The sequence below is a fragment of the Bos indicus x Bos taurus genome, chromosome 11, assembly GCF_003369695.1.
Source record: "Bos indicus x Bos taurus breed Angus x Brahman F1 hybrid chromosome 11, Bos_hybrid_MaternalHap_v2.0, whole genome shotgun sequence".
Lineage (NCBI taxonomy): Eukaryota > Metazoa > Chordata > Mammalia > Artiodactyla > Bovidae > Bos > Bos indicus x Bos taurus.
This window is the reverse complement of record NC_040086.1, coordinates 24,919,974-24,946,473: the sequence shown is the minus strand read 5'-3', so window position 1 is coordinate 24,946,473 and position 26,500 is coordinate 24,919,974. Positions and strand designations below refer to the sequence as shown.

Genomic DNA, 26,500 nt, shown 5'->3' with positions numbered 1-26,500 from the left:
AAAGAGGAGAATAAAGGAAAAAGAAATCTGGACACTTTTAAGTATTCCTATTCAAATATATATTTTCTGTTGTTAATACTACTTTAACAGATGTTAACAAATAAAACTTAAAGCAGGCCCCCAAGAAACAAAACAGAAAAGCTGAAACACCTCTGTGAGTAGGTAAGCTAGAAGAATGAAAAACCAAGAAACCAAGGCTGAGCTTAAGGTAACAGCTCAGTGGATTCTGTGAAGAAACACGACAAGCAGTGTTTTAGAAAGCCCCCTGTGTTTATGGCATGTGGAGAGAACCAAAGCAATAAGATATGAATCCCTGATACTGGAGATATGATAACAAACATGAAAGAAACTTTCAAAGAGAAATTCAAGGGAAAAAAATCCTCTCTTGGTGCCACTTTCCCTTTCATAACTAGGAGAAAGTGAAATGTTCAAAAGGCACTAGGAAGTTCCTCTTCTCCAAGACAAGATGACCAATAAACTGTTTTGATACTAAGAAAATCTCGTAAGCGTTTATTTGCACAACCATGTGGAACACCAGTACAAAATGTAGGCTATTCTGTGGTATACACCCAGTGCTTTTCTTCATTATCATTTTAGTTGCAAAAGAAAACACTTCAACCACCAAAGATTACATAGCATAAACACAACAGTTGAGAAAAAATGTGCTAAACATGTAGACTTAAAAATATTAAATTATGGTATGATTTTTCTCGTTTTTCCTCTAGTCCTGCTTCTCCTAAAAGCCTAAACACACTAGGTAACTTCTTTATGCTACATTCATCTCTTAAGTAGCACTACTTACGGTCTCAGTAGCACTCTTTTGGCTAATTCAAATTTTGTTTACAGATACCAAGACAGTCACAAAAATCTAACATCTTAAAATAAAAATACTGGCACAACAAAATGTAGAGAAAGAAAATTGCTTTTATTAGTTTCTTTAACATTAATAGTCAACTCTAGAGAGAGACTGCTAACTCACAGTGGAGTTCTATTTTATTATTTATACACTTTAAACTTAACATTACTAAAACAGGAGGGAAGGGGGCAGAGCACAACCTTTAAAAGAATGACAGAGCCCGAGGACACAACATGAACTGATTAGAACCAAACAAGCCCAAGATGGCAGACAGTCGAAGTCCCCTGGACTCTGAGCCTCAGTATACTCTCACTGTAATACATGCATGCTTAGTCACTCAGCTGTGTTCAGCTTTTTGTGGTCCCATGGACAGCAGCCCACCAGGCTCCTCAGTCCATGGGGATTCTCCAGGCAAGAAAACTGGAGTAGGTTGCCATGCCCTCCTCCACAGGATCTTCCCAACCCAGGGATCAAACCCAGGTCTTCCACATTGCAAGCCAGATTCTTTACCAACTGAGCTACCAGGTAGCGAACTGAATGACACACCCACAGGCACTGTGACATTTCCAAAGTCGGCCATAAAGGTCAAAAAGTGCATGGTGGTGCAATTTCTGGAAACCCCTCAGTTCAGTCGCTCAGTCATGTCCGACTCTTTGTAACCCCATGAATCACAGCACGCCAGGCCTCCCTGTCCATCAACAACTCCTGGAGTTCACCCAAACTCACATCCATTGAGTCAGTGATGCCATCCAGCCATCTCATCCTCTGTCGTCCCCTTCTCCTCCTGCCACCAATCCCTCCCAGCATCAGAGTCCTTTCCAATGAGTCAACTCTTTGCATGAGGTGGCCAAACTACTGGAGTTTCAGCTTTAGCGTCAATCCTTCCAAAGAATACCCAGGGCTGATCTCCTTTAGGATGGACTAGTTGGATCTCCTTGCAGTCCAAGGGACTCTCAAGAGTCTTCTCCAACACCACAATTGAAAAGCATCAATTCTTTGGGGCTCAGTTTTCTTCACAGTCCAACTTTCACATCCATACATGACCACTGGAAAAACCATAGCCTTGACTAGATGGACCTTTGTTGGCAAAGTAAAGTCTCTGCTTTTAAATATGCCATCTAGGTTGGTCATAACTTTCCTTCCAAGGAGTAAGCGTCTTTTAATTTCATGGCCACAGTCACCATCTGCAGGGATTTGGGAGTCCCAAAAAATAAAGTCTGACACTGTTTCTACCATTTCCCCACCTATTTCCCATGAAGTGATGAGACCAGATGCCATGATCTTCGTTTTCTGAATGTTGAGCTTTAAGCCAACTTTTTCACTCTCCTCTTTCACTTTCATCAAGAGGCTCTTTAGTTCCTCTTCACTTTCTGCCATAAGGGTGGTGTCATCTGCATTATCTGAGGTTATTGATATTTCTCCCGGCAATCTTGATTCCAGCTTGTGCTTCTTCCAGCCCAGTGTTTCTCATGATGTACTCTGCATAGAAGTTAAATAAGCAGGGTGACAATATACAGCCTTGACGTACTCCTTTTCCTATTTGGAACCATGTTGTTCCATGTTCCATGTCGAGTTCTAACTGTTGCTTCCTGAACTGCATATAGCTTTCTCAAGAGGCAGGTCAGGTGCTCTGGTATTCCCATCTCTTGAAGAATTTTCCACAGTTTATTGTGATCCACACAGTCAAAGGCTTTGGCATAGTCAATAAAGCAGAAATAGATGTTTTTCTGGAACTCTCTTGCTTTTCTGATGGTCCAGCAGATGTTGGCAATTTGATCTCTGGTTCCTCTGCCTTTTCTAAAACCAGTTTGAACATCTGGAAATTCACGGTTCACGTATCGCTGAAGCCTGGCTTGGAAATCCCTACTCCTTGCCAAAATGGTTGGAATACTCCTCTCACTCATTAGCCTATGAAATATCCACCCCCCCGTCCCCCACGTATAAAAACTGACAAACCCATACTCTGTGCCTCTCTCGCCTTCTGAGATGGCTCACACCATGGAGTGCGTTTCTTTCTAAATAAATCCACTTCTTATCTATTACTTTGTCTCCCACTGAATTCTTTCTGCTATAAGACATCAAGAACTTCAGCTTCATTAAGCCTGATACAAGGTGTGTGATCTCATTAAAAGACGGTAAATTCAAATCCCAATCAGAGTTACGGTTTCATTACTACTTAATTATCAATAGACACAAGTCTGTAAAAATTTGTTTTCTCTGAAGATTTTAAAAAGGTCTCAATAGAGACATCATAAATTCACAAATTACAAATCCTTTCAGTTCAATTCCCCTGCTTTGACCAATATAGAAACATGAAGAAAGAAATACAAATACAAAAAATATAATTAAGACATTTTCTACTGTTTTACTTTGTAATTTAATTTGTACACAACCTCATAGTTCAACATGTGAAATGACCTAGGCACAGATTTGCTCTTTGCAGTACTATTTGTAACAGTAAAAGACTAAAATGAAGCAAATATCCATCAATTATTGGATTACGAACAAAGTGAGTAAAGGTGATGGAATTCCAGCTGAGCTATTGCAAGTTCTAAAAGATGCCATGAAAGTGCTACACATTCAATATGCCAACAAAGATGGAAAACTCAGCAATGGGCACAGTAAAGGACAGAAATGGTATGGACCTAACAGAAAAGAAGATGTTTAAAAAAAGGTGGCAAGAATACACAGAAGAACTATACAAAAAAGATCTTCATGACCCTGATAACCACAATGGTGCGATCACTGGACTAGAGCCAGACATCCTGGAGTCCAAAGTCAGGTGGGCCTTAGGAAGCATCATGACGAACAAAGTTAGTGGAGGTGATGGAATTCCAGCTGAGCTATTTCAGGTTCTAAAAGATGATGCTGTTAAAGTATTGTACTCAATATGCCAGAAAATTTCAAAAATTCAGCAGGGGCCACAGGACTGGAAAAGTTCAGCTTCATTCCAATCCCAAAGAAAGGAAATGCCAAAGAATGTTCAAACTACCACACAACTGGACTCATCTCACATGCTAGCAAAGTAATGCGCAAAATTCCCCAAGTCAGGCTTCAACAGTATGTCAACCGAGAACGTCCAGATGTCCAAGCTGGATTTAGAAAAGGCAGAGGAACCAGAGATCAAATTGCCAAAATCCACTGGATCACAGAAGAAGCAAGAGAGTTCCAGAGAAACATCTACTTCTGCTTTACTGACTACGCCAAAACCTTTAACTGTGTGGATCACAACAAACTGTGGAAAATTCTTAAAAGAAATGGGAACACCAGACCACTTTACCCATCTCCTGCGAAACCTGTATGCAGGTCAAGAAGCAACAGTTAGAACTGGACATGGAACAACAGACAGGCTCCAAACTGGGAAAGGAGTACGTCAAGGCTACATATTGCTACCCTGCTTCAGTTCAGTCACTCAGTAGTGTCTGAATCTTTGCAACCCCATAGACTGCACAAGCTTCCCTGTCCATCACCAACTTATTTCCTTTAGGATTGACTGGTTGTATCTCCTTGCAGTCCAAAGGACTCTCAAGAGTCTTCTCCAACACCACAATTCAAAAGCATCAATTCTTTGGCGGTCAGCTTTATCACCCTGCTTATTCTTTACGTCACCCTACTTATTTAACTTATATGCAGAGTACATCATGAGAAATACCGGGCTAGATGAAGGAGATTCAACCAGTCAATCCTAAAGGAAATCAGTCCTGAGTATTCACTGGAAGGACTGATGCTGAAGCTAAAGCTCCAAAACTTTGGCCACCTGATGGGAAGAACTGACTCCCTAGAAAAGACCCGGATGCTGGGAAAGTTTGAAGGCGGGAGGAGAAGGGGCCTACAGAGGATGAGAGGGTTGGATGGCATCACCAACTCAATGAACATAAGTTTGAGTAAGCTCCAGGAGTTAGTGATGGACAGGGAAGCCTGGTGTGCTGCAGTCCATGGGGTCACAAAGAGTCGGACACTACTGAGTGACTAAACTGAACTAAAATGAAGCATAAGCAGGTATCAAGATTGCCAGGAGAAATATCAATAACTGTAGATATGCAGATGACACCAACCCTTATGAGGAAGCAAAGAGGCTAAAGAGCCTCTTGAAGAAAGTGAAAGATGAGAGTGCAAAAGCTGGCTTAAAAGTCAATATTCAAAAAACTAAGATCATGGCATCCGGTCCCATGACTTCATGGCAAATAGATGGGGAAACAATGGAAATAGTGACAGACTTTATTTTCTTGGGTTCCAAAATCACTGCAGATGGTGACTGCAGCAATGTTATTAAAAGACACTTGCTCCCTGGAAGAAAAGCTACAACCAACCTAATCAGCATATTAAAAAGCAGAGACATTACTTTGCCAACAAAGGTCCGTGTAGTCAAGGCTATGGTTTTTCCAGTAGTCATGTATGGATGTAAGATTTGGACCATAAAGAAAGCTGAGTGCTGAAGAATTGATGCTTTTGAAATGTGGTGTTGGAGAAGACTCTTGAGAGGCCCTTGGACTGCAAGCAGATCAAACCAGTCAATCCTAAAGGAAATCAATCCTGAATATTCATTAGAAGGACTGATGCTGAAGCTCCAATACTTTGGCCATCTGATGTGAAGAGTTGACTCATTAGAAAAACCCTGATGCTGGGAAAAACTGAAGGCAGGAGGAGAAGGGGACAACAGAAGACAAGATGGTTGGATGGCCAACTCATTGGCCACGAATTTGAGCAAGCTCCCAGAGATGGTGAAGGACCGGGAAGCCTGGCATGCTGCAGTCCATAGGGTTGCAAAGAATCGGACACAGCTGAGCAACTGAACAACAAGAATAAATTAGAAATATAAAACAGCTATTGGACTGAATGAGACACATCTTTAGGACTTGACAAGCACAACATAACAATGTCATAATTTATTTCACTATCTACTTAAAGACACTAACACATATACCTCATTGCTTCTATACACATTGTTTCTAGAAATAAACATAAGATTCTAGGAACATTTATGAGCTGGGGACTGTATAGAAGAGGAACATTTTATTATTTACCCCACATTTTTATTTCTGAACTATATACATTATGTATCCCTTCCCCTCAAAATGTTCAAGTTTATAAATGAGGGCCAAATCAGTTTTCCTTAATCCTGACAACAAATTCACTGCTTTTGGATCGTAGGTTAGTCCAAGCATTAATCCAAATTGGGTAACTATGCCCAATCTCAGTAATTCATAAATTCACCATGGCAATCTATTTCCATCAACCTCCATCTACTGAAACCAAGCATGGCTCAGTTTCCCTGAGGTTCCCTGAATCCTAAAGGACACATCCACATAGTAGCTAATCAGGGAAGGGAGGAAATGCAGAATCAGAAGAGGAGCAGTCAAGAAACAACAGTGCAACCCTGGATCCAGATTCCACCTCAAGGAATACATAGAATAATATTTTTGAGTATTTTTGAGTTCGTTTGTAGGAACCAAGGTCCCCCACACCCATGTGGAGGACGGCAACTTTAGGCTGAGTGCAAGATTCTTGGAGCACTGCTCTGGTGTCAGGGAATGTTTAACAGGAGGATTCCTACGTGCTGTTTCTCAAGGATTTTCTGCTTCTTATCAGTTCCTATTCCAGGAAAGAGTAGAGCTGCACTCAGGACTGAGATCATGAGAAACAGTATCTGCTTGGATTCCTTTCTGTAACTCCCTTCAGTGACTCTTTTCAGCGTCAGCGACCTTGTATGTATTAGACTATCCACATTGTGGCTATTGATAAAGTTTCATCCTGTGTAATAGCTGAGTAATCATCTTACGAAAGATATATACACCTGCATTTCTGCTAATAAAGCACCTTTGCTCCATCAGAGCTTGGGTCCCCGTGTCTTTCTTTCTTTCTTTCTTTCTCTCTCTCTCTCCCCCTCCCTCCAGCTCTCTCTTTCACTTTCTTATCATCGACTCTGGACCACCAGGTTCCAGTCCATGAAAGGACCCCAACACTGGTATCTCACCATCAACCACTCGGAAGAAAACCACTGTATGCCCTGCAGCCCTCACCCCAAATTTTGCTATAAAACTCCCCATAATCCACTGGGAAGTTCTGGGTTTTTGAGCATGAGCCACGCTCATTATCCTTCCTTGGCCCTACAATAAACCTTTCACTGCTCCAAACTGGAACCTTTATTTGACCCCACTATTTTGGGTACACAAATTTTGTTTGGTAACACTACTAACTATAGTTTTACAGTCTTTGGAACATTTTTTTTCCTTTTGTTTTTGTCTTTTGGCCACGCCACATGACGGATCTGAGTTTTCCGATCAGGGATCAAACTTACACCCTCTGTAGGAGAACCACTGGACCACCAGGAAGTCCCCATATGATTTTATTTCTAAATAGATTCTTCATATAGCTAACTGTTTTCTGTTCATTAGTTTCTGATACGTATGACCACCTAGAGAAAAAGTCTACCTTCAAAAATTAACTACTCAAGGTAAAGCATGAACCAAAAGATTTTCAGATTACACCTCTTAAAATGGATGAAAACATTTTTTTAATGTTGAATAACTCAGAGTCACAAAACATTTCCAAAACAATTTCATAACTAGTTTCACAAAGACATACAAGGAGATAAACTCCAATATTGCAAAGTATTTTTACTTGGAGTCTCACAATAATAATGAATAAATGACAGGCAAAGCCCAGGGGTTTATCTCCTTTTTTCTCAGATGCCTTTAAAACAATAGCAAGAGCATTAGAAACAAAAGAACCTAAAATCAGTACAATAAGAAGGTCATGAGCACATCAAAGATGTCAAAAAATTCTTGAAGATAGACAGGTAAGACAGACTGAGCACAGCAAACCAAAGCCCAGGATGAGCACTTTAATAGGAAAACACTAGAGATATTTTCACTAAGATCATAATAAGGCACAAATGCCCACTTAACATTATTACTATTAAACATAGCATTGGTCTATTTTACTTAATACAATCAGACAACAAACAACAATTGAGACAAGGTCTAAAACAGGCACAGTGACCTGATGCTAGGGAAAACGAAACGGATCTACCCAGCAGAGCCCTAAAGACATTCCAGTCTTATCTAGGAAGCGAAGCGAAGTTGCTCAGTCCTGTCCGACTCTGCGACCCCATGGGCTGTAGCCTACCAGGCTTCTCAGTCCATGGAATGTTCCAGGCAAGAGTACTGGAGTGGGTTGCCATTTCCTTCTCCATTATCTAGGAAAGGATCACCCAAAACACATCCAATCTCATCTGATCTCAGAAGCTACACAGGGTTGAACCTAGTTAGTACCTGGACTGGACAGTGAACAAAGCGGGACTCTGCAGAGCTCCTGGGAACAGAAGCCTCTGAGTCCCCTGTTGCTTGTTTGAAGGAACAGACTCCAGCCTCCTTGACCTTCCCTGAGTTCCAAAGGGCAGATTCAAACAGTTGCTAATCAGTGAAGGAAGGGTATACACAGACAACGGAGGCACAGTCAAGAAACAATAGCACAGTCTTGGGGCAGGGTCCTGGTTCCACCTCAAAGGATATAGGTAACAAATCACTTTTGAGCTCTTTACACAACTAAAATCCCCAAAATGGAAAATGCCAGCATTCTTCATTCCAGAGTACACCATCTGCCTGCTAGGTTGCTTCAGTCACATGCAGCTCTTTGCGACCCTGGCCCTCCTCCAGGGGATCTTTCCAACCCAGGGATAGAAACTGTGTCTCCTGCACAGGCAGGCAGGTTCTTTACCACCTGGGAAGCCCCAGACCATCTGAGACCAGATTAAAGGAATCAGAGCAGCTCATCAAGAGACTATCTGAAACCAGATTAAAGGAATGTAGGCCCTGCTCCACATCCTAAACTTGTCAGCAATCCCATCCTTGGTCGGGTCCTGTCACTCAGTCGTGTCCAACTCTTTGTGACCCCATGGACTGCAGCCTACCAGGCTCCTCCGTCCATGGGATTTTCCAGGCAAGAGTACTGGAGTGGGTTGCCACTTCCTTCTCCAGGGTATCTTCCCAATCCAGGAATCAAACCCAGGTCTCCTGCATTGCAGACAGACACTTTACCCTCTGAGCCATCAGGGAAGTCCTTGAACCACTGCCATGAAACCCCTCGTCAGATCCTTCCAGGATGGGACACACAGTTTTTGAAGGCAGGAGTCCCCTGTGTCCCCACTTTGCCTAGCAAAACAATAAGGCTATTCTTTTCTATCTTACCCAAAACTCTGTCTCCAAGATTCAACTTGGCACCAGTACACAGAGGCCAAGTTTTCAGCATCAAGACTGCCAGGAAATACTGTGGGCTTTTACAAAGAGAAAGACAGACCAGAAAGGAAAATTCCAGTCTTAAGAACAGAACCTGGAAAAGCCCATTATACAGCCTAACAGAAAGAAGTCTACCAGCAGCCTGTCCATATAAATGTGGCTCCTGTTTAGCCTCGCTATTCCCTTAGTTTTATGTAAGTATAGACAGCTATGAATCACCTAATATTTGCAAAAAGATTACAGAACAAAAGATAAATACAAAAAACTTTTTTAAAAAACCTGAAACTAGAGGAAACAGAGGTGACTTACACAACAAGGAGAAATTTGAAGATACAATCAGAATGTTTAAAAACATTTGTGAGGATAGTACATTCATAAAACAAAAATAGGATGTAATGAAAAGGAACATGCAGAAGACAAAAGGTTGAAAAATTTAAAAATGTTTCCAAAATTAAAACACCACCAGATAGAAGATAAAATTCAAAGATTTGGCTCAAAACAAAAAACAAATAAGCAAGTTTTTTAAAAAATAAAAAAACAAAACAACAAAACAAAAACAGGAGACAATCAATCTAGGAGGTCTAATGTAAAAACAATTAAACAAAAAAAACTTAACAATTTGATTAAACACCAGGCAGAGGAGATGAATCTCAAAAGAAGACATAAAGATGGTCAACAGGCACATGCAAAGATATTCAACATCACTAATTACTAGGCAAACACAAATCAAAACCACAATGAGGTATCACCTCACACATGCTAGAGCTAGAACTGCTATTATCAAAAAGGCAAAAAATAACAAGTGTTGACAAGAATGTGGAAAAAAGGGAACCCTCATGGAAGACTCAGGAAATGGCAACCCACTCCAGTGTTCTTGCCTGGAGAATCCCAGGGACAGTGGAGCCTGATGGGCTGCCGTCTATGGGGTTGCACAGAGTTGGACACGACTAAAGCGACTTAGCAGCAGCAGCAGCAGCAGCATGCACTGTTCATGGGATTTTGTGCAGCCACTATGGAAAATATTAACTGTTAATTGCTCAGTCACATTCAACTCTTTGCAACCCCCATGGGCTGACTATAGCCTGCCAGGCTCCTCTGTCCATGGAATTTCAGGCAGAAATACTGGAGTGGGTAGCCATTCCCTTCTTCAGGGGATCTTCTAGACCCAGGGATCAAACCCAGATCTCCTGCATTGCAGGCACAGTCTTTACCATTTTGGGTTGGCAAAAAAGTTCACTTATCCATAAGATGCTATGGAAAAACCTGAAAGAACTTTTGGGCCAACCCAATAGTATGTTGATTCGTCAAAGATTAACAATAGAATTACCATGTTATCAAGCTATTCCACTTCTGGGAATTCATCCACAGATTATAAAAACACTAATTTGAAAATATGTGTATTCCCCACTCCTTGTTCACTGCAGGATTATTTATAATAGCCAAAACATGGAAACACCTGAAGTGCTCATCACCAAATGAATGGATTAAAATGTATGATATATATGCAACAGAATATTAATCAGCCATAAGAAAGAAAGATAGTGCTAACTCGTGTCCAACTGTTGAGACCCTATGGACTGTGGCTCTCCAGCCTCCTCTATCCATGGGGTTCTCCAGGCAAGAATACTGGAGTGGGCTGCCATTTTCCTCTCCAGGGGATCTTCCTGACCCAGGAATAGAACCCAGGTGTCTAGTATTGCAGGCAGATTCTTTACCAATTGAGCTACGTGGAAAGACCAATCAGCCATAAAAAAAGATGAAATCTTGCCATTTGCAACAACATGGATGGATTTTGAAGGTACTGTGAAAGTGAAATACATTAGAGAAAGACATATACTGTAAGATTTCACTCATATGTGGAATCAAACAGATGAACAAAAAACAAAATAAAGGAACAAACCAAACACATGGATACAGAGAAAAGAAGAGTGGTTACCGGAGGGAAAGGGGCCCGGGGAGGCTGAAATGGGTAAAGGAAATCAACTGTATGGTAACAGAAATTAAATTTCAGTGGTAAGTGCATTAGTGCATAGTGAAGTAGAAATAGAATATTGTACATAGGAAACTTACATAATGTTAGATGCCACTGTTATCTCAAGAAAAAAAATAGTAATAATACAAAGGCTGTACTAAATTTTTAAAAAGGCCAAAACCACTGGCAAAGAGAAAAATATATATAAAATATTAGGGAAAAAAAGCTCAGCTATAAAGCCAGTTGTCTTCCAACTTAAATCATCTACCTCACCACCAGGGATTCCCTCATAGCTCAATTGGTAAGGAATCTGCATGTGTTGCAGGAGACCTGGGTTCGATTCCTAGGTTGGGAAGATCCCCTGGAGAAGGAATTGGCAACCCACTCCAGTATTCTTGCCTGGAGAATCCCATTGACAGAGGAGCCTGGCAGGTTCCATAGGGTTGCAACAGTCGGACACGACTTAGCGACTAAACCACCACAACCACCTCACCACCAAGGTCATCACTGAAACTGCAGAATACAATGGGTAAGAGAATTTTAAGCTTTAAATGAAGGGAAATTGGGGTAATATGCAGAGTGTGGAGAACCTATGCGATATAAACTACTTTCAATGACAATAGATATTTGAGGACAATGGGGTTAGTCATCTCCAAAACAAAATTCAATTCCAAGCCAAATTACGTACCACATATGTAGTACTAATCTATGAATTTCATTCCACAATAGCATACGAAGTTTAAAGAAATACGTAAAACAGAGATTGAGTCTGATAAAAGTTGATAGCCTCTGCTGTTGTTATACCAGAGAAGGCAATGGCACCCCACTCCAGTACTCATGCCTGGAAAATCCCATGGACGGAGGAGCCTGGTGGGCTGCAGTCCATGGGGTTGCTGAGGGTCCGACAAGACTGAGCAACTTCACTTTCACTCTTCACTTTCATGCATTGGAGAAGGAAATGGCAACCCACCCCAGTGTTCTTGCCTGGAGAATCCCAGGGACAGTGGAGCCTGGTGGGCTGCCGTCTATGGGGTTGCACAGAGTCAGACACGACTGAAGGGACTTAGCAGCAGCGGCAGCAGCTGTTGTTATACACTAAAACATAAAACTAAAACTAAGAGTCATAACTAAAAGCACAGAAGCCTTCCAACTAGTATATGAAGAAGTAACAGTATAATTAGAACATCACTACTCCATACAAATTGTGATTAATGGAACTCCAGGTGTGTATGTGTGGCAGTCACTCAGTCGTGCCTGAATCTTCACTGTCCCATGGACTGACTGTAGCCTGCCAGGTTCCTCTGTCCATGGGAATTCTCCAGTAAAGAATACTGGATTGGGTAGCCATTCCCTTCTCCAAAGCATCTTCCCAACTCAGGCATCGAACCTGGGTCTCCTGCACTGCAGGTGGATTCTTTACCCCTGAGCCACCAGGGAAGCCCACATTGCAATGGAGCTTTCATCAAATTATCAACTTGTGCTACATATGCAAGTCTGTTCTGGCTTTTCTATTCTACCCCACTGGTTTATTTCACAATCCACTTACCCATACTATCCTACATTAATTACTGTAGCTACGCTGCTGCTGCTGAGTCGCTCCAGTTGTGTCCACCTCTGTGCGACCCCATAGATGGCAGCCTACCAGGCTCCCCCGTCCCTGGGATTCTCCAGGCAAGAACACTGGAGTGGGTTGCCATTGCCTTCTCCAATGCATGAAAGTGAAGAGTGAAAGTGAAGTCGCTCAGTCGTGTCTGACTCCTCGCCACCACATGGACCTCAGCCCACCAGGCTCCTCCATCCATGGGATTTTCCAAGCAAAAGTACTGGAGTGGGTCACCATTGCCTTCTCCGACTGTAGCTATACAAGTGTCTTAATATCAAATGATATAAGCCTCTAAAATTTTTATTCTTAAAGACTGACTTTATCATGATTCTCAAACTTTTAGATCTCAAGATCTCTTCATATTTCTAAAAACTATTGAGGATTTCAAAGAACTTCTTTTTTTGTGGGTTATATCTATCAATATTTACCTTAGATAGATATTAAAATTTAAAATTTAACATCAACTAATTTAAAATAAAATAAATATTACACATTAGCAAATATTTGCTATTAATTACTATATTTTCCCCTCCAAAATTAATGAGAACAGTGGCATTATTTTACAGTTGTACAAATCTCTTCAATGTCTGGCTTAACAGACAACTATGTTTTCACATGAGTGACTAGTTTACTTCATTTTCAAAAAACATCCACCAAATGGTCATGTCTTAAAAAAAAACATAGTCCATCTCTCAGTGGCTTTTTCAGGCAAACATGGTGTTCCATGACAAAGATGGCTATTTAATAGTTCAGCTCATATTTCAAACAAGACCATGAGTTTTTTTCTCAAAATAACCATCACGCTTGCATATACAGCAAAAGTGATTCATGCATACTTCTCCTTTCAGTACATGGAACACTAAAAAGATGTGTGACCTCTTAATGTGCCCTGTATACTATACAATATTTAATATGTTGTGTACATTTTTCTTCAATTTTTTTTAAAGGCATTACATACAGTACAGTGATCTACAGTCCAGTTTGGTGACAATGACTTGATTCCAGTTGGCTTGGTGCCAGCAGTTAACCCACCATTGCTTTTGCACATCATTTTGTTTTGGCAAAATCAATGCAGGGAAAAGGTAAGTAACATCTTATTGTTGATATGAAAACAGTTTTGATCTCCCAAGGCCCCTCCTGAATGTGTATGGGGGGACACCCAGAAGAATACGAACCATGCTCTGAAATATTCTTGGTCCTTTCCATTACCACAGATTTTGGACTCAGCTTCTTAATTTACACACACACACACACACACACACACACACACACACACAGGACCCTGCTAAGTTTTTCTTTGGAATTACATTGAATCTTTAGATCAACTTGGGAAAAACAGACATATTGTTACACATTTACTTTACTAAGTCTTTAATTCCTTTAGCAATACTCCATAGTTTCTATGTGGAGTTTTTATACATCTTTTCCTTTTCTTTTTCTTTTAAAGACATCCTTCTTATAATTTATTCCTAGGTGTTTGATATTGCTTGATGATATTATAAATCGTATCTTTTTAAACTTAGCTTTTAACTGACCTCTATTCACACCATATACATAAAACAGAGCTGCTTCAAGAAAACAGAATATCTTCATGATCCTGAGAAATCTTTGCCCAGTCCAAGACAGTAACACTTGGACTGGTTTCTGAATGAGCATCAGTCTTTCTGAATGACAAAGTATTCTTTTTTTTGCGGGGGGGGGGGGGGGGGGGGTTGTGCAAGGCACACTTATAGCAGTGAAAGCACCAACTCCTAACCACTGGACAGCCAGGCAGTTGCCCAAAGTATTGTTACTCTCATTCCACTACTTCAGCTATATCAAACCTATCAGGCATGTCTGTTAATGTCTCAAGAATGGAGTTTTTCCAGCCTTTATTTAACTGTCCTCCCCCTCTCCTCCTACTGTTCCATCATTCATTTTCCAACCATATTTCTCACATATTTAAAAACAAACCAACCTAGAAAGAGCAAAGATGACAATAGCAGCACTGAAGAATAAACACCACTTAACAAGGGAAGAAGCTGCACTTGGGGAGTGTAGCTCCTCTGCCATACAGTAAACTCCCAACAATGCACAGTCCAAGCCCAAAGAACGCACACAAGATAAGAAAAGAAAAACACACTGGAGACACACCAAAATGTCAGTGCGCTGGGTGGAGAGATTACAGGGGTTTGTGTCTGCATCTTTTTTCATGTTTTTATCCCCTATTTCAACAGTAAATTATAATTCTTCCATTATCATAAAATAAACAATAAAAGTTTATTTTACAATTTTAATATGTAGTAATATTCAATTTTAATATGCAGTATTTTTCAAGAAACAGCAAAATGGGCATATTCATAATGTACTGTGATGGGAATGTGAATTGACACGATAATTGTCGAAGGAAACAGCATTTTGCAAAAAAATATTTGGAAAATGTACCCCTAAATCTATAGGTCAGCTATCAAATGTAGCTAATATAACAGTAGCCAATGTTACCACTTTACTACTACTGCGGAAGGGGGGATAAAGAAGATTTTAGTTTTTAGTAGATTCCTGCCTATTCTGTCTTCATTAAAACCAGCCAGATTGTCAGGCAGGGCATGGAGTTAAAATGAACACAAAACTGGCATTTTCCCTATCTAATAGACAAATTTTTAAGTACTACTTCTTCCATTATATGCCTAAAATGGTCTCACTTCAAAAAAGGTAAAAATATAGAAAAGCATAAATATGAAAGTTGCTTGCATTTTCTGATAGTAAAATAATCCTGAAATCTATCAAATACCAAGTTCCTATTTACGTTTATGATGCAGACTCATACTTAGGAATGAAAATCTCATTTATTTGCAACAAATATCTTTAAAATTCAGTACACACAACAATTCTTCAATGAACGTATCAGTATATATATTTCTACACCCTTTCCTAAGAGCCTCTGTTAGATAAAATCAAAAAGTGGAATTGCTCGGTCAAAGGATATTCACACATTAAAATTTTATTTCTTGGACTATACTAACAGTTGAATATCTAAGAGTTATCTGTTTCCCTGTCCTCATCAACACTGGGTGTTAAGACAAGAACTTCAGTATCCCACCCCCCAAATACCTCTTATTGGCTAGAAATTCTTCCATTTCCCCCTTTCTCATGGTTGCTATATATGGCTTGTAAATTCATTTTGTTTGGTGACGAATAATATGTATACAGAATAGACTTCCTATGCTCAGCCTAGCCCTGCATATAAAAGCTCGATGTTCACTCTGAATATCTCACTTTCCCTCAGAGTCCTGAGCAACCTGGGATTCCATACATCAATCTTTAATTTTCACAAACAGAGAAAGGCACACAACCTAAAACTTCATTTAAGGTTAGGAGTACTTGAGAGAAGATTATTCTGTTGATGATTTTTATTTACTTAAAGGACAAAAATAAAATTAAATGAAAACTATGAAAACTTCAAAGTCTGACTGACTACTGGGTACTGTGTTCCACAGCAAGCAGGAGAAAGAAAAGAGATAATGAGTTTCTAGAGTCTTACACTCCAAGATGATGTCTGATGTGAAGAACCTAGACACATTACACATAAAACTCAAGATTTTTAACAGCTGCTTAACATACTTTTTTAACTGAGTTAAGAAAGCTCCTTATTTTGGAGGTGAGAATGCAGAAGCAACATAGCATTGCTTGAACCAAGAAAAGTTCATTATAAACTGTGGCTGTAGCCAGTCTTCTATGGCGCAATGATGGTGAGGATGGAGATAACCATAATCACATTCTGGAATCCCAAGCTAAAAATTGTTTAAGAGGAAAAAGAATGTAAGGTTTTCTCTGAAGCACCCTGTCATTAAGAGACAGCTTGACACTATGTGCATCTCTATCTTTAAGACCTACTGCGCTATCCCGTGCTTAGTCACCAAGTCGTGTCTGTGTCTGACTCTTCTTCGGGACCCCATGGATCTCAGCCCCCAGCCTGTTCTCCAGGCAAGAATTCTGGAGTGGGTTGCCATGCCCTCCTCCTGGGGATCTTCCCAACCCAGGGATCAAACTCAGGTCTCCCTCATTGCAGGCAGGTTCTTTAACAACTGAGCCACCAGGGAAGCCCTGAAGACCTACTACTGACACTAAATTTAGGTTCTGTAAGAATTTCTCTGGATTTTGTCAAGGTTAAGCAATGAGGAAGGCAGGATCCTCACCAGTGATGTTCTGAGCAAGGGCCAGGTCTAACGACACAGATATAATGGTTGCTCTATCACTACTCACTGCTCATAACAAGACTTGGAGAAATCATCCAGTCCAAAAGCCCTTATGACAGGACACGGTGGAGCCAATAATCAACAGGTAGCTAACAAAATCCTTTTAAGACACAATGAAGCATGACTTCAAAGGCTGTGACCCAGATCCCAAGGTTGGCAAGCAGGAAAGGATTAGTGCTAATTAAATATGACTAACTGGCTACCCTAGAGGCAGAGAAGTGGTATTAATCACTACATATACAATGCTGTAATTAGCTTTTAAAAAAAATAAGCTTTGTGCTTTCAAGGTAAGGAAAAAGTGACACTGGACCAAATGCAAGACACATCCACAAACTTAGGCACTCAATCAAGTCGCTAGTTCCCAGTCACTATTTATATCCTAACACTGTATAACAGTATAGTTTATATGCTTCACTCAGTTTTTAATGCAATTCTGACCATTCAACTTGAGTAAACAAAAAACATTATGTGAAAAAAGAAATAGGAAATTAAAGAGCCTATCTACCCAACAAGCTACTAAAATGTAGCTTTCTATCTCTGATACACACATTACAAACTCATCATGAAGATCAAATAAAATACATGTAAAGCAAATGGAATCACACTTATCATAAAGGCTCAATAAATATTACAATTTTTAAAAGCCAAGTTCAATAAACATGGACTGTATATAACTGAACACAGTATTTTACACACACACACACCCCACACACCCACACACTATGATGGGTCTAACTAGCATAAAAATACATTTTACAGTGCTTTATATAACCCATGCAGCATACAATCTATTATTAGTGACCTAAGGCACTATGCAGGAAGCATGCTGTCTCTGGCCTTCACTCCCCAAATAATGTTCCAAAGGACTTCTCATGTTCAAACCCCACCTATCTCACAAACAAAAGGTGAATCGCTAACTCCACCCAGAACTGTCCTGGTCCTATTCATTCTCTTTCATTGAAATGAAAAGAAGTCCTGAAAAGTCGTCTCTTCCGGCCACTTTGGAAGTCTGTAGCATCTGGTTAATGTTATAGATCACAAAAACTAAAAAAGACCTTAGGAATGCCTCAGTCAGGTTTTCTCCTCTGTTCCACACAGCACCAAGGAGATTCTGGGCACTCGATAATGTCTCTGAGAATAAAAAGCCAGTATTCATCAAATTACCCCTCTGTGCTGCCAAAGAACAATGGGACTTCAGTAATTTTCTCCTGTTACAGCACAACAGATAGGGTATGACTTCAATATTAGCAAAATGTCAAGACCACTCCAAAGTGCACTTGCTCTACATCAACATGAGGGCTGGTTAGCACGGTGTCGTGCTCTGGCCAGAGACTGCCCCTAATTTCATTCAGCTGTTTGAAAATGAGAGCCAAAGGTGAGAAAACACTACAACCTCTCAACTCTGAGAACAAAAAAAATCCAAAAACAAATGCCTCAAATGTCTATATCTCTTCCTCATAATTCAAAAGAATGGCACAGGGTAAATTCCTTAAGTTTACAAGCTGGGGACCTTGTTTTTTTTTAATCAAGCAGTTAGTGAGCTCCCTAACTGAGAATATATTCAGAAAATGTGTTCAACATGACTGAATGATCGTGTAGTCTATGTAATTTCCATGTTCAACAAAGGGATGTCTTGATAATTCCACTGTAATATACTCTCTCAGTCTTTGTGAAAGATGAAAAATACTTCACTAGTTTTTCCATTCCAAGCAATCTGTTAAAGGAAACCAACATTTCTTATAAACAGATTCCAAGCTATCAGGAGGGTAAATTAAAAATATACTTGTGTGTTTTGGATACATTTTTAAAACCATTTGTCAGATTCTCATTCTGGCAAGAGTCTTATGACTGGCCACATAACTTCTTGAGCTTAAAATGAATCTTTATATTCTAGCTTCTTCCAATTAAATGATAAATGCATATGGCTCTTCAGCATTTATTAGTTACCTGTATCTTTAAGAAAATTGTAAAATATGTATTCATGTTTCATCTCTTTCAGCAAAAAGTAACTTACTTTCCTATTTTTTGAAATACCCCTATTTTTAGGTTAAATGACTGTTCCCACATTATCTGGCCTGATTATCTTTTCTAACAAAGGACCCTAAGTCACACAGAACATATTAATACTAACTCTCACCAATCTAAGCACAGTGCTCCCTAAAAAAACTAAAAAAAAAGAAATTATATATGATGTTAACTATTGAGGAGAATCAAGCTCTCTGAAAAGATTTGGAAAAAAGAGATTCTAGTATCTTTTCATCTAGTATGTATCTAGTCATACATTTCCTGTCTTAGAAGATCTCTGCGTCCATTTCTGAAAAGAGAAGTACAAGATAAACAAAGGTCAGGGGAATTATGGAGTGTTGTGAAGACCAAACCAGAGTTTCAGGAATTCTCCAAATGTGTTTGAGCCCGAAGAAGACACTTAGATACAATATCGACATTCAGGACTAAAGAGGAAGGGACAATTTTTTTAAATAAAGCTATTACGTTTTATTTCCATATATAAACAGCTTTAAAGACAAGCATAACTAGTGAAGGGCTGAATAAAAGAATAAAGATTGTGAACAAAAGTTGAAGGAACTTCTTTAACACAAGGGGACAAAAACACCGCATCCCCCTACACCCACCGCCCTGGGCACAAGCTGCTCCCTGCCCACACCCATGCTCACCTGTTTCCTTTTACCTGAAAGATGCCCCCTAATCTCTCAAAGGCTGAGTAAATGCCAACTCCTTCTGAAGCTTTCTGACACTGAGAGTCAGTAACTGCCTGTTTTCTGAGTTCAAACATTCTGTTATACCTCTAAGATGCACCTACTGCAGACAACACTTAAAAAGACCTTCATCTATGCCTAAATCTTACCACCAGCAGATGAAAAGACCAACCACCATTCTCCCCAAATACAAACCAGGGACTGAATTTCACTTTTCATTCCATCAATGCCCAGAGCAGATGCAAGTGAGTGAGCAGTAAAGAATAGAAAGTTTTCATCCCAGAGGCCCTCCAAAATAAATAAATAAAAGGTCCTGTATCCTACAAAGTCAAGAGACACTTGTCTGGGAACCAGATCTTGGATTCTAGTTCTTGGACCCTAATAACTATATTTTTTTCTAGGAATCTGGAGAAGACCAGCATTTCCCAAAATGGTGTCTGCTGGACACTGTTCTGCAAGATGCTAATAGATAACTTAAACGATTGGAAAAGTCCAGATTAAAAAGCCAACATGGTTACCTGACTGCATAACATGTGCAGGGCTTTAAAATGCTAATATAAACTATAAATTTTCAAGATAAGACTACATAATGAAGCCCTTAGTGAACTGATTTGAGCAAGATTGTTGAGTTTGGAAAATGCTTCCCAAAGGTTGTTTTAGTTTTGTTTCTTTCAATTGTCATAGTATTACTCAAAACATCAGACCAACTTCTAAACAGTTCTTACCTGATATGTGTTGCGGGCAGAGATTCGTATTGGCGCGACAAAAAGAGTTCCCTATGTTTCAACTGATGTTTCTGTTTATCGGTCAAGTCAGCCTCAACTGTTGTTTCAGATTCTTCCTCAATTTCTTCTACACAAATAAAATTCAAAAAAGGCATTATTACAAACTGTATTATCTATTTTGGTTATTAAGATAGACTGAATCAGGCTTTAATTCAATATTTTGTTCAAATTAATTTGATTTTAAACTTACACATTTAACTTGCAATATGAATTACAACCATAACATTTAGTTACCTAGGCCTCAAAGGAAGAACTCCAATTTTAAGATGGCAGGTGAAACAATGCATATATCTTATGTATCTTTCTTCCCCCAAGAAATCACACCAAAATAGCAATGAAAATATACCAACATTTCAATGACAATAAAAAATGAAGCAACAATGGAAGATTCTCAACAATAACAGTTTTAGAAGATGGAAAGGAGATGTTAAAAAAAATAAACTACACACAGTCACGAGGAGGAAGTGACAATCTATGTGTGTACAGAAAGGGATGCTATGGAGAAGTGTAGCACAGAGCATGTACTGACTCAATCCTTGAAGCTACCAAGTATTGTGAGAAGGGAAAAGTGGGGTGAGATCAAAAAAGCAGGAGAAAAGCATCAAAAGTCTGTCTATAATACAATAACTGAATCCCAGAATACTCCATTTAAAAATAGTATAATCAGAAAACAAAGTGTTAACACATTTCAAATTTGATAACACAAATAAAAAAAAAACTAATAGAAGAATTAGAAGACAACACTAATGAAATCTCCCCAAAATTAAGACAACTGAAAACCAATTAAAAAATTAAAGAAGAATTCATGTGGTCCAACATCCAACTAATAAAAGTTCCAGAAAGAAACAATAAAGAAAACAGACTCTCTTATGTCTTTTGGGTGTGTGTGGAGGGGGAGTGGTGCAGGGAGGGGAGAAGGGAGAGAAGGAAAGACTTACCAAAGAAATGATTCAAGAAAATTTCCCCTTACTAAGTGTCCAGTAAGAACGAGTGTCCTGACTGAATTACCAGCATACTTAACTTTTTTTTTAAGTAATGCCATGAGAAGACTACCACCATTTACAGGAACGAAGTATAAGCACACCAAAGAAACCAGAATCTGCGCTGGAATCACAGATGAACAGCAATACCGCATGCTAAGATGACAGAGCAACGCCATCCAAGAGGAGACATGACAGTCAACCTAGAACTACACGGTCAACTGTCAACTCTGAAAGCAGAGTAAGGTCAAACTTGCATTCACTGAACCAAGTTCACCTTTGAACAACATGAGCTTGAACTTAACGGGTCCACTTTTATCTAGACTTAAATACAATATACTGGAAATTTTCTGGAGGTTTGCAACAATTGAAAATATTTACAGATGAACCCTGTAGCTTAGAAATATCAAGTAAGGACTTCCCTGGTGGCTCAGCAGTAAAGAATCCGCCTGCCAATGCAGGAAACACAGGTTCACTTGCTCCAAGAAAATCTCACATGCCACAGGGTAACTAAGCCCAAGTGTCACAACTACAGAGCCCACGCTCTGCAACCAGGAAGCCCACAGGCCCTAGAACCTGTGCTCCACAAGAGAAGCCCCGCAAGGGCAGGGAAGCCCTGGCACCGCAGCTACAGAGTGGTCCCCACTTGCTGCACCTAGAGAAAGCCCTCGCATAGAAACAAAGAACTAGCCAAAAATAAACAATTAATTAAAGTAAATCAATCAATCAAGAAAATTAATAAAAGCGTTCATCAATTCATAAAACATGCAGATACTAGTCTAACCTTACACAGGCATGAGGTGAGTGATATTTAATAAAAATTAATACTATGTTAGTTTTCTTAGCATTTTACAACATTCCTTTCAAAGAATTACATTACCATTAATTATGCTACACTCGGAGAAGGAAATGGCACCCCACTCCAGTACTCTTGCCTGGAAAATCCCATGGAAGGAGGAGCCTGGTAGGCTACAGTCCATGGGGTCGCTAAGAGTCGGACACGACTGACTGACTTCACTTTCATTTTTCACTTTCATGCATTGGAGAAGGAAATGGCAACCCACTTCAGTGCTCTTGCCTGGAGAATCCCAGGGACGGCGGAGCCTGGTGGGCTGACGTCTATGGGGTCACACAGAGTCGGACATGACTGACTTGACTTAGCAGCAGCAGCAGGGGCCTCCCTGGTGGCTCAGACTGTAAAGAATCTGCCTGCAATGCAGAAGAACCAGGTTTGATCCCTGGGTCGAGAAGATTCCCTGGAGAAGGGAATGACTACCCACTCCAATATTCTTGCCTATGGACAGAGGAGCCTCGTGGCTACAAAGAGTCAGATACGACCGAGTGACTAACACTTATGCCTCTCTCCTGTATTTGGAAAAACTATTCATAAGCATATTATCACAGATAAGTGATTTTTTTTTTAATGCAACAATGTTTCCAATAGCGTACTTGCCCTAAGTATAGGCTAGGTTCCTGTGAAGCAGTCACAATCACAGGAAGCTACTATAAGGAATCATACTGCTGCTGCTTCATCATCAATGCATGTATTATTATACCCATAAATATGAACTTCTTTACCATTTTTTTTCATTTCTGATGTCTAGTGTTAGGAATACAGACATCCATTGGATCACAGAAAAAGCAAGAGAATCCCAGGAAAAACATCTACTTCTCTTCATCGATTACTCTAAAGTCTTTGACTGTCTGGATCGCAATAAACTGTGGAAAATTCCTAAAGAGACGGGAATACCAGACCACCTTACCTGTCTCCTACAAAACCTGTATGCAGGTCAAGAAGCAACAGTTAGAACCGGACATGGAACAATGGACTTGTTCCAAACTGGGAAAGGAATACGTCAAGGCTATATATTGTCACCCTGCTTATTGAACTTCTATGTAGATTACATCATGAGAAATGCTGGGATGAATGAAGCACAAGCTGGATTAAGATTACTGGGAGAAATATCAATAACCTCAGATATACAGATGACACCATCCTTATGGCAGAAAGCGAAGAGGAACTGAAGCGCCTCTTGAGAAAGTGAAAGAGGAGAGTGAAAAAGTTGGCTTAAAACTCAACATTCAAAAAACAAAGATGATGGCATCCAGTCCCATCACTTCACGGCAAATAGATATGGAAACAATGAAACAGCGACAGACTTTATTTTCTTGGGTTCCATAATCACTATGGATGGTGACATGAGTTTGAGCAAACTCTGGGAGATGGTGATGCAGCCTGGGGTGCTGAAGTTTGGAACCACTCAGTTATTTCATGCCTGGTTCTAACTGTTGTTTCTTGACCTGCATACCGGTTTCGCAGGAGGCAGGTAAGATGGTCTGGTATTCCCGTCTCTTTAAGAATCTTCCAGTTTGTTGGGATGCATACCTGCAGAGGTTCAGATGCTCTGCAGCCTTCCTTGGACCAGACCAGACTGTGTATCTATGGGAACAGTACAGACTGTGTATCTATTGAAAACTCAGAGTCAAGGAAGCGGGGCTGGCTTCTCTCACAGGAAGTAAAGCCCAAGGTGTGGCCTCAGAGGCTTTAATTTTTGGACACTGACTGGCAAAACACGCACTAACAGCAACATATTTCTGCTCCTCACAACCTTTTCTTACAAATTCCTTACATAAGGATCCAGGACCACAAGAAATTTTATCATATGTGACCCTCTAGCTGTTGTTCTTTTAAATGGTATGAAGGCAACGACTAGACTAAGTATCAAATGTTTTCTACCCTCAAACGTTTAAAACTCTAAATTGAAAATGAACTTGCAAAAATTAAAAACTGATTTAGAAAAAGATCCACTGAGCTCAAAAACTGAATAATGTGATTTAAAATTCTTTGAATGTTCTTTATAATTAACTACTTAAATAGAAATGCAACACTAAAAGAGCCATTTACTTGCAAGTATAATAGCATTTCACCAGTGGAGATCAATGAAGTTATCGCTGCACTGGCACTATTAGCACCAGCAAATATCACATACGAAATTATACTCTTCACCTAATTAGGACTTGATAAATTGTTGTTCCACAAAACACAGCTAACCGAATTCTAATGTATACCCTATAGGGCTAAAATAGCAGCAAGCTCTACAAATAATGGTAACAACAGCAAATCTTATTTTCTTGTACAATCTCTTGATATTGGGTGAAAAGGAATAAAATTTCTTAAGTTTAACCTAAGCAAACATAGAAATCACCAAAACAGCATCTAAAACTCATTTTCTCAAGTTTGCTAGTTAAATTTCATTTACATTTTTGTATATATTTATATTGGCTTCCGAACAAGAATGACTCCCATCCTTTAACATTCTAAAAACACTAAGCAAACCATAATGGCAAAAACTGACATTTAGACAACAAAAAATTTAAAAGATCAAATCTGATTATCATCAAAAAACCATGTCCATGGTAATACATTTATAATTTTTTAAAACCATTTACCAACCTTGATGGAATATCAAATTTGGTACCTTCTAAAAGTTATTAAAGTAGAAGTCCCACAATAAACAGTACAGCAGCAGAAGAGACTGATACCAGTTGGCAATGCTTCAGTGCAGTTTATTAGGCACTGAGGCACTAGGGTCATAAACTGCAGACAGAATACAGAAAGAAACCACACCAAGGGATTGTGTGAAGCTTTAACAAACAATAAATATAAATTTATTTATTTATAAAATAAGTATCACTGTACTTAACTGAGATCAACCCAGCAAGGGTCCTACAAATTTCAAAGCTTTAGACTGCAGGATGAGAAAGAATCCACGGCCCCAGAGCTCAGCAAGGCTAACTACACACACAGCCTGAAAGGGGCTAGGAAAGGCTAGCAGAAACAATGCCCGGGAAGCAGGTGTCAGAGAAGAAATTAAACTAGCTGAGTAGTGAAGAAAGAGAGCATCCAGGTATGGGGTACAGATTAATCTCCACAGCAAAACTTTAGAGACTGGGCATGTGACACGTAACTGGGCCACAAGAGGCCACACACATTCAGGTACCTGAACAAAGAGGGTCGGAACCTAGGCGAGGAAAATGCCGGAGTCCAGCTCCAGCAGCCAGGGAATCAGGCTGAAGGGGTGTCCGCGAGTATCAATGCAGCCTCTCATTCATATTTCTTGCACTGCATATTTATTTCAAGCTTAAGATTCTCTTTTATACTTTTACAAAAGCATTAGGTCAGAGATTTGACATTTTCAGTTCCCCCTAACCCAGATTTGTTGTCTCCATAAATCACTGTTGCCCCTCAAAAGGAGTTCCTTCCTCAGCGATTCTCTTATCTACTTTTTCTCATGTGTCCTTGTGAATACACTGTAACTCATGCTAATGTCTGGGCTGCATACCACATTCCTCAGTTTATTTCTTATCTTTCTACATCCTGTTTGCCCCTAGTATCCTAAATTTACTATTTCTTAGAAAGGGCTTCTAGCTAATAATATCTCTAAAGTCCCTAATTTCTATAAGCTATAGTAGAATATGCTAACACTACAACATTCCTTGAATCTTTAGCTTCTAACTATTTTAATTATTCCTTAGACCTCAATTCAGCAAACTCTTTTGCCATAAACATTTTCCTCACAAACAGGCTTCAGACAGCAATCCCTCCTATGGCCTCAAGCTATGGCCTATGTGCTCATCCTGGAACACTCTTGTAAAAGTCCTTAAACAAATGTCAATGATTAACTTTATGAATTATTCTCTGAGCACAGCCGCAGAAGGCTTTGTGCCTTCTCATGGTCCTCTCAAGAGCAATAAGCACCTTAATATTCCTTTTCAGTCAACTCAGCCGAGGAGAGGAAAAGACAAGTCAGAATTACAAGTCCTAACTCCTTCATCCCGGGACAGTGCCTGTGGAATGAGGAGAGGGGTCTGGGTCCGTGCCTCCATTTTATCATTAATGCCTAACGCGGCTCCCGACAGGAAAAGTCATTACTGATTCTCAGTTCTTTTCCTGAAAGGGCTTCCCTGATAGGTCAGTTGATAAAGAATCCGCCTGCAATGCAGGAGATCCCGGTTCAATTCCTGGGTTAGGAAGATCCCCTGGAGAAGGGATAAGCTACCCACTCCAGTATTTTGGGGTTTTCCTTGTGGCTCAGCTGGTAAAGAATCCGCCTGCAA

At 39.8% G+C, this 26,500-nt stretch overlaps 1 protein-coding gene across 8 annotated transcripts in view; it reads right to left on the bottom strand.

The window, feature by feature from the left end:
* Positions 1–26,500, bottom strand: part of MTA3 (metastasis associated 1 family member 3) — a 213,327-nt gene that overhangs the window by 93,097 nt on the left and 93,730 nt on the right. For all 8 annotated transcript variants that reach the window (XM_027555113.1, XM_027555117.1, XM_027555118.1 and 5 more), the window contains exon 4: positions 20,343–20,469. In XM_027555113.1, the coding sequence (XP_027410914.1) occupies positions 20,343–20,469 (127 nt within the window). The remainder of the gene's footprint in view (positions 1–20,342; positions 20,470–26,500) is intronic.